Consider the following 9,778-nt stretch of genomic DNA (forward strand, 5'->3'; position numbering starts at 1 on the left):
TTCAGATGTTTTAAAAAAAAAATTGAAAATTTTAATGAACATGGGAACAATTATAACAATATGTAAACAATAACAGTGACACGTGGTCCAATCTAATGCACATGGGATATTATCGACCACGTGGTATTGACAAAAAGTTACCATCATATATATATATATATATATATATATTTTTTTTTTTTTGTTTCCTTCTTTTCTAACAAGCTACAGATTAGTTTACCTAAGAGAAAATACCGACTATAGATTATAATAACAAATATTTCTTCGAATGTCTAATATGTTAAATTGTGAACACAACAAGTGTTTTTTATGCTTATTCCGGCCTAAATTTTCCTATGGTAATTCAGATTTGGGAATTAAAACACCAACCCGAATTAAAGCAGAATAAATAACAAAATTAACTAGACTGGTCAAAGATAAAAAAAAAAATTAAAATACGGCCTATAAATTATATAATAACAAATATGTCTCCGTAAAAGAAGAGTAATTGTATGAACTCTTCAAAAAAATTACAATAATTGTATAAAACATACCTCTCACATATAAAACATTTCATTTAGCACTAAATAAAAAGTTGGTTTTCAAGACGTTATCTTGGTTAATGTATGCAGTAGTTAAATTTATAAATATTCTTGGAATGTTTAATTTCTTAACGTCTAAATATTCAAGTGTTCCTATATTCTCTTCTTATCTTATTCAATGTGCACGGATCGTTTATATTCAATTTGCTGAATTTAATTTCATGCACTACTCTATTTTGCTTTCATGGACTGTTCAGGAGAGAGAAATTTGTTATTGGGTTGTTAAATTGAGAAGAAAAGGGAATTCAGAAAAAGATTGTAGCCCGCTGATTGGGGGAGAGGCAAGATTTTAATCTTTAATACACCCATTAATTTATAATTTTTTGATTATATTTCTTCAGAAAACATATGGATTTATTTATAAAAAAGTTGGTTTAATTTAGTCTACGTGTAGTAGTATTTTTATCTAAAATATCATAAAATATAGAATTTTGAGAAACCCACGTTGTTCACAATTTTTATTACCACTTGTTTTGCTTTACATACAGTTGGTGTGTCAATTAAAGTGGATAAATTTTCAACCTGCTTAGGTGAAATTTTGTCGGAGATAACGACAAGCTACACTAAAAATAATTAATTTAACTTTAATTGACTGTCGCTCAAAATCACGCAATTAAATTTTGGTGCCAAATAAATAAATGTCTCTTCAGTCCTGAAAAAGGTAGATATTAATTCACTTTATTTTCCTTAATTTCTCTTTTTTATTTTAAATACTTGATAGTGATTATTACCAAGATATTTTCTTTGGTTTCTCTTTGCATATAACTATCAATTGCTTTGTGAAGATGACATATCTTCAAATTTGTTTTATTTTAAATAGTAACAGAGGAAGTAAAAGAAGTGACAAAAATAAAAGAGCAATAAGGGTTCGTTTAAAAGTAAATATCAAGAAGTTACTAACAAGGAACATCATCAGAAGGAAGAAAATATAAGACTCAATGAATCCAATTGAAAACCTAGAGCATTACCTTTTGCCTATGTTGAATAAATACATATATAGGTGTCGTATAAGATACGATACGTATACGACAATACAGTAATTTTTAAGAATATACAGATACAATGGTACGGCAGTACGGGTATTGATACGGTGATAGAATACGTATCGGATAAGAATCATAAGATACATGGCTATATATATGATAACATAGCGTTTTACAGTTTTAATTTTGAGGGTCAATCATGCACCGTCTTCTCTTTCTTTATTTGGGCCCATTAAAGGCCCAGTAAAATGAACTTTATTTTCTATCTGTGGCCCAAAAGGTATAAATTTAGTCAAACACTTGAAGACCAACAAATCCGATCCAGCTTTATTTAAGTTCATACTGTAGGCCCATTTATTAGAAAAAAAATCAATCTGGCCCAAGCAAACCAAAACCACCTAAGCAATTTTAAAACCAGGTCTACGCATCTGAAAATATCATCCTATCAATCTCATCCGGTTCTCCCCAAATGAAACCAAGAATCATATTCCCAGCAACGAGAGTATACAAAAGTTAAATGACCTATGGGCATGATAGAAGTGGTGATAGGTGACACGTGTCTCGCAATCTACGAACGTGGCGACACGCAAGATCCGGTCACCGGCCGAGCAATCACCGGCTCTTGGCTATGGGAGTCAGCGGTATACTTGTCAGAGTGGATAAGTGAAGCCCTTGTTGCCGATAGAGATACAATTTCTGGTTCAACTGTGCTAGAACTTGGGGCCGGCACAGGCTTGCCGGGACTTTACACAGCCACTAAAGGAGCATCACGGGTCATCCTGACTGATGTCGGTTCGCTTGTGCCGAATCTCTGCACCAACGTGGAGGCCAATGGGCTAGAAGACCTTGTTCAGGTTATAATCTGACTTGACTTAATAGAATTACAAATGAAGAATCAATTTTAATTCGCTGTGTAATCCTGATGAGACGAGTTAATTACATGGTCGGAAAGACTTGGTCTTAATTTCCCAAACGGTTTGGGAAATTAAGAGCAAGTATTTCCGACCAATAGAAGGAACCAAAATAATATTTCAAGAACTTGTCTTTCCCAGTTGACAGCCGCTTATTAAAATATTTCAACAACTTGTCCAATTCTCACAAGTCACAACCAAAGAAAAATAAAAATTATACAATGGAGAACAGCTACGGTTAGCCTAGGAAAATATTTGCTTATTAAAAATTATACATAATTATTTTTTCGAATATAAATATTATACTTTATACGCACGGAAATTTTCATAACTTTTTTAATTAAGATAAGTGTGATTTTTTTTTTTTTATACACTAGTAATGTTCATCCGTATGGAAGGTTGTATATTTGAATCTCGAGGAATTTTTTGTGTGTATAAATATCATTATATAACTATATAAGTAAGGACTTGGCCTTAGTCATTGTCAGAACAAATTTAATGCATTGAAAAAATAAAGTATATATAAATTGTTGTGCGTGAATTATTGTTATTAGACGATCACTTACCAAAAAAAATGTTAGGACTTCCCAAACTTGTAAACTTAGCTTGCTAAAGAGATTCATAAGTTTAATTTAAAACGATAAGTACTAATCATCGTCATAATTTACTTTATTAATTTTACGAATTCATAATGATGCATTTGCATTTCAAAAATAAAAGATTCAGTTCCTTATTAGGTCACAAATTAAAATATTGAAAAATAACAAAATAATGTTTCCTTCTAAAAGAATGATAACAACCGTGATGATGGTTATCAAAGAATAGAAAAGATTATAAAAGCAAGTGAATATATTCTCCACACACCGCCCACTTCCAAGTCAGAAATACTAATTGGGCTCTTCTAGGTAAAATGAACATAATTGGGCCTTTCTAGGCAAGAGTGTGGGGGATTAGGCCTGCTTAGTTCAAAGAAGATGAATTTGTGTTTTCGCAAGTCCCTAAATAAGGGCTTTATAAATGTTCAAAGAAGATGAATTAGTGTAGCTAATTAGCCCAAAACAGTATTACATCAGACTTCTGAATTAAACAACGAGAAAATATTTCTGCGCTACTTATCTTCAACTTAATAATGTTTATACTCAACATAAAAATAATTTATATCTGAATTTTAAAGTATTTATGTACAGTATGCAATGTACTTATTATTTTTGTTTTTGAATATATACAAGGAAATTACAGACTTTGTTGAATAATTAAAACTATAGCTTTAAAATTTTAAATTATAATAATGTAAGTGTAGAAATATTATCATTAAATATAATTATTTTTCGAGAAAAAATATTATTATGTATGAAATACAAAGGATGTAGATGAGAACTAGAGTCCTCTTATAAAAAATATCAGATTTATTTCCTCATAATATGAGATATTACGTCAAAGCTGAGCTTAAAATACGTATTTTCGGTGGCCACTGGTCAGTATGACATACCGCATTTAGTGTGAATAGCTTTGACATGCAATTTTGAGCGTAGACTAATAACTTGGCTGGATTCAAGCAAAGAAAAGAAATTTAAGAGAGGGTTATGCTTGTACCGAGTCTATATAATATCAATGTTTAACGTATATAACACGAACTTCAAAATCTATCGAATCGACTTTAAATAGTGAATTTAAACCGTTTAAATTGATCTAATTTATTAATTGTGCGTGTAAATAGAATTTCTAAAAAAATTCGAATTTATTTAATATCAAGTCAAGGAGTCAAATCTGAGAGTTTTTAATTTATTTTTTTAATATTTTTGACCACTTAAGTTGGTACTAAAATCACTCAAAAAATTAAATTTTTGCATATTAACCCATCACTCCTATTAATCGTTTGAAGTTTATTCAATAAATTTTGGAGTTGGTGTCATATGACACTGATATCATACTAACCGGACTCGCTTGTATCTGCCATAACTTCAAAAAATTACAATTGAACTAAATACTAAGATAAAGTTTATAGCGGTCATTTTTATTAATACTCTAAAAAAAGAAAATTTTAAAAATGCTCTCCGATTTCATTTTTTTTTATAAATGCCCCGACCACTAGGCCCACGGGCGGGTCACAGCACAAGCGGACCGCCCCCCACGGGCGGTCCACTATGCAAAGCAGACCCCCCCCCCCCCCCCAACGAGCGGTCCACTCTTTTTTTTTTCTTTTCTTTTTTTAGAGAGATCTTAGTATTTTGATTTAAATAATTTTGTGAAGAAAAAGTTTTCTTGTTTAGAGTGTATGCCAAAAAATAAGACATTTGATATATTTATAAAGTGATATCATAACTCTTTATAACTTTGATTTTATTTGTCAATAGGATATCACAAGTCTAAATATAACACTAATTAAGGACTTGGCCTTTATTCAAAAATTTCCAAACTCTGACAGCTTGTTAATCTTCTTCTCTTTTTCCGGTTTTTATGATATATGTATAATATATACATATCTACATATACATATATACATATGAGATAGGCTAATATGCTTTCGGTAGCATATGTGCCGAAATACACACGGTCCAAATTTGAAATTTCAAAATTTAAAAAGTCGATCTGAACCGTTCATCTTGTTCTCCATATTAATATGTGCTTGGAGACCAAATTTTATATTTTTCTGATTTTTTTTACTATTTATTTAGTCACTTTGAAAATTGCTGATCCAATGGTGGCTTAACAAAACAGTAAAACCGTTGGATCAACGATTTTCAAAGTGGCTTAATAAATAGTAAAAAAATTCAGAAAAATGTAAAATTTGGTCTCCAAGCACATATTAATATGGAGAACAAGATGAACGGTTCAGATCGACTTTTTGAATTTTGAAATTTTAAATTTTGACCGTGTGTATTTTGGCCAAGATGCTACCGAAAGCACATTAGCCTATCTCATACATATATACATATACATATAGAGATGGGCTATGGTGCATTGCAATGCATGGAGGGGTTTGTGCATTGGACCATAAATCTAAAATTCAAAATCCATATGACCGATCCAAACCGTTCATCATGTTTTCCATATTAATATGTGCTTGGAGACCAAATTTTATATTTTTCTGAATTTTTTTACTATTTATTAAGCCACTTTGAAAATCGCTGATCCAACAGTTTTACTGTTTTGTTAAGCCACCGTTGGATCAACAATTTTCAAAGTGGCTTAATAAATAGTAAAAAAATTCAGAAAAATGTAAAATTTGGTCTCCAAGCACATATTAATATGGAGAACAAGATGAACGGTTTGGATCGGTCATATGGATTTTGAATTTTAGATTTATGGTCCAATGCACAAACCCCTCCATGCATTGCAATGCACCATAGCCCATCTCTATACATATATACATATACATATATACATACACACACACACACACACACACACACACACATATATACAAATTTTTTTTATAAACTCATTTTTTTATAATATATGTATATATGTATATATAAATATATACAGAGATAGGCTAATGTGCTTTCAGTAGCATATGAGCTGAAATACACACGGTGCAAATTTGAAATTTCAAAATCCAAAAAGTCGATCTGAACCGTTCATCTTGTTCTCCATATTAATATGTGCTTGGAGACCAAATTTTATATTTTTCTGAATTTTTTTACTATTTATTAAGCCACTTTGAAAATCGCTGATCCAACGGTTTTACTGTTTTGTTAAGCCACCGTTGGATCAACAATTTTCAAAGTGGCTTAATAAATAGTAAAAAAATTCAGAAAAATGTAAAATTTGGTCTCCAAGCACATATTAATATGGAGAACAAGATGAACGGTTCATATCGACTTTTTGGATTTTGAAATTTTAAATTTGGACCGTGTGTATTTTGGCTCATATGCTACCGAAAGCATATTAGCCTATCTCAATATATACATATACATATATTATATATTGAGTACGGCTAACGCGCTTCCTCTAGCATATGGGCCGAAATGCTTCCGGTGGAAATTTGAAATTTCAAAATCTAAAAAGTCGATCTGAACCGTTCATCTTCTTCTCCATATTAATATCTGCTTGGAGACCAAATTTTACATTTTTCTGAAATTTTTTACTATTTATTAAGCCACTTTGAAAATTGCTGATCCAACGGTGGCTTGCCAAACAGTAAAAATCAGAAGCTACCGTTGGATCAGCGATTTTCAAAGTGGCTTAATAAATAGTAAAAAAATTCAGAAAAATGTAAAATTTGGTCTCCAAGAAAATATTAATATGGAGAAGGAGATGAACGGTTCAGATCGACTTTTTGGATTTTGAAATTTCAAATTTCCACCGGAAGCATTTCGGCCCATATGCTAGAGGAAGCGCGTTAGCCGTACTCTTATATATTATATATTATATATAATATACATATATATACATGTATTATATTATATATACATATATATACATGTAGAGTAAGGCTACGCTACTTCGCGAATTAAACGGGATGTTTTAATTCGCGCCTATATCTCTAGTTTCGAAGTTCAAATAGCTGATCCAAACCGTTAGATGTTTAATCTATATTAAAATGTGCTTGGAGACCAAATTTTATATTTTTTTGAATTTTTTTACTATTTATTAAGATGGTTTGAAAATTGATGTTTTTTAATGCCTACCGTCGAACAAAAACTTAAAATGAGTTTTTGAGGCACTAAACGATGTTTTTTTTTAATTTTGATGCTTCGGATACTTGGGGTTAACCCCGGGTGATATTCGGATCTGTCTCGTCATCCCCTTTCCGAAAATTGGTTATACGCGCAAATCCAACTTTCTTAGCAAAAGTTATGACTGTTTAAAGTTTTTTCGACAGCTGAAATTTGGAAATTCATAATAGAAAAATCCAAATAAATTGAAATTTGTGTCAATTATGTGTATTTTTGAATGCTCTACATGCTGGTGTAATCACTTTTGTAATTTGGTCCCTGTATCAGTCCAGACTTGCTGATTTTCCAAAAGAGGTCAAATGCCGCATGCGTCGCATAGGCTATGTGTATATGTATAATATATGTATATATAATATAATATATGTATATGTATATATATAATATAATATATGTATATATATGTATCTCATTGAGGCAATCTAACTATATTTTCTTATGTATGAATAAAATATTTTTTTTAGAATCAATGTCAAGTCCTTAATTAGTGTTATCTTTAAACTTATGATATCTAACTGACAAACCAAATCAAAGTTATAAAGAGTTACGACATCACTTCATAAATATATCAAATGTCTTATTTTTTTGACATACACTCTAAACAAGAAAACTTTTTCTTCACAAAATTATTTAAATCAAAATACTAAGATCTCTCTATAAGAAAAAAAGAGTGGACCACCCGTGGGGGGGGGGGGGGGGGGGTCCGCTTGTGCTGTGACCTGTCCGTGGGCTTGGCGATCGGGGCATTTATAAAAAAAAATGAAATCGGAGGGCATTTTTAATTTTTTTTTTAGGGTATTAATAAAAATGGCCGAGTTTATAGAGTCCGGGTAGTATGATATGAGTGTTATTTTCAATTTGAAAAATTTGTCGAATCGATTTCAAACGAAGAATCCAAATCATTTAAACTGATTTACTTCATTAATTATGCGTTTACATGTAAAATTTATAAAAAATAAAGTTCGAATTTATTTAATATCAAGTCAAACCGTCAAATGTGAGAGTTTTTTAAATTAATTTTAACGCATTCATTTTTATTACTTGACTTAGCACTAAAATAACTCAAAAAATATATAAATTTGGTATGTAAACGCATCACTCGTGTTCGAGCTTCACTCACGATTTTGTAACTTCTGCGAAGTTTAAAAAAAAAAGCATTGCTCATATAATAAATCAGTTTGAACGGTTTAAATTTGTTGTTTGAAATCAATCTGATAAATTTTAAAGTTAATTACTGTCATGTAATATTGATGTCATACTAACTGCATTCAAGTTTATATTATTGATCATACTAAGATACCCTTCTTATATTATCATTTAAATACTTCTCAAAGCTAATTAATCTTCGATTTTTAATTCTTCGAACAAATATTACGGTTCTGACTTTTTTTCTTGGATGACAAATATTACGGTTCTGACCTTTTTTTCTTCGATTTTTAATTCTTCGAACAAATATTACGGTTCTTAAAATTTTTTATAGGAGTCACAATAAGTTTAAAATTCTTTTTTTTTTTGTGAATATTTAAAATTTTAAGGGTTGACCACTATTCTTATATGAAATAAATAAAGAGTCATTACTTGCCTTATCACATTGGAATACGTAGACTCCAATCTCTTATCTCCTAAAAACAATCTTAAACTTATTTTGATTAATTTAAAAGTTAACTAAATAAAGAACTGCACATTGATGCAATAATAATCTTTACATTGGTGTAATATTCAAGTATGTATTGCGCAATTGTTAAGCGTGCATTTAAGAATTTAGAAAACGGGTTCAGATGATCAAGATAGTTATTGAAAACTGTCAAAACGTGTTTTGACTTGATCATCATATCGTAACTGAAATAACTATGTGTTGAAAATATTGACGAGTGTGTAATTAATGATATAATTAATAGAAAGATGAGCAACAATAAAATTGATAAGTGTGTATGTAACTATATATGTAATTCAAGGTACATAAAAAATTTGTAGACGCAATAAGTGCATATTTTTATTAGTTATGTACAGCAATAGGTAAGTGCGTATTTTATAGGAAATGTTTTGGGTTTGTTAAAGATGATTATTAGAATCTGTATAACATTTTATCAAGTTATATTATATGCTTCTTATATTAAAGTGAAATCTATACTCATTTTATGCATAAATTAACATTCGTATTTTGTTTATAGAAAATTTCATTCAAAATAATTTTGGTGGTTCTTTTGTCTTTTGTTTTTATGGGTAACTCCTCATTTATATTCCTCAAGGTGATGGGATTGAATTGGGGAGAGGATGCATCAATGTTGGGTCCGGTGGATGTGGTGTTACTCTCCGATTTATTTTACGACCCAGAGGAAGCACTCCCTCTTGCGAAAACACTGCGTAGTGTGTGGGCTGAAGGAACGAGAGGTTACGCCGCTAGTGAGGTTAGAGATGGAGTCGAGGAGTGTTTAAAGATATTGAGACAGGAAGGGTTTAAATTCGAGAATGTTGTACAAACGACACGGCCTTTGATCCGAGACTCGGCTCAGATGGCCGTATTCGCAGTGTATGTAGTCTCGCGTATGAATGTACAATAGCGAGAATATGCAGGGAATTGAATTTTTTTTTTTTTTGAACTAATGTTAGACCGGGTTTTGACA

At 30.8% G+C, this 9,778-nt stretch overlaps 1 protein-coding gene across 1 annotated transcript; it reads left to right on the forward strand.

The window, feature by feature from the left end:
• The first annotated feature begins 2,013 nt into the window (after window positions 1-2,013).
• Window positions 2,014-9,778, forward strand: LOC144567579 (uncharacterized). Its single transcript, XM_078317742.1, has 2 exons — window positions 2,014-2,418; window positions 9,404-9,778. The coding sequence occupies exons 1-2, from the start codon at window positions 2,089-2,091 to the stop codon at window positions 9,713-9,715; spliced, it is 642 nt and encodes a 213-aa protein (XP_078173868.1). The 5' UTR covers window positions 2,014-2,088; the 3' UTR covers window positions 9,716-9,778.

The sequence above is a fragment of the Carex rostrata genome, chromosome 16, assembly GCF_964058835.1.
Source record: "Carex rostrata chromosome 16, lpCarRost1.2, whole genome shotgun sequence".
NCBI classification, from domain to species: domain Eukaryota; kingdom Viridiplantae; phylum Streptophyta; class Magnoliopsida; order Poales; family Cyperaceae; genus Carex; species Carex rostrata.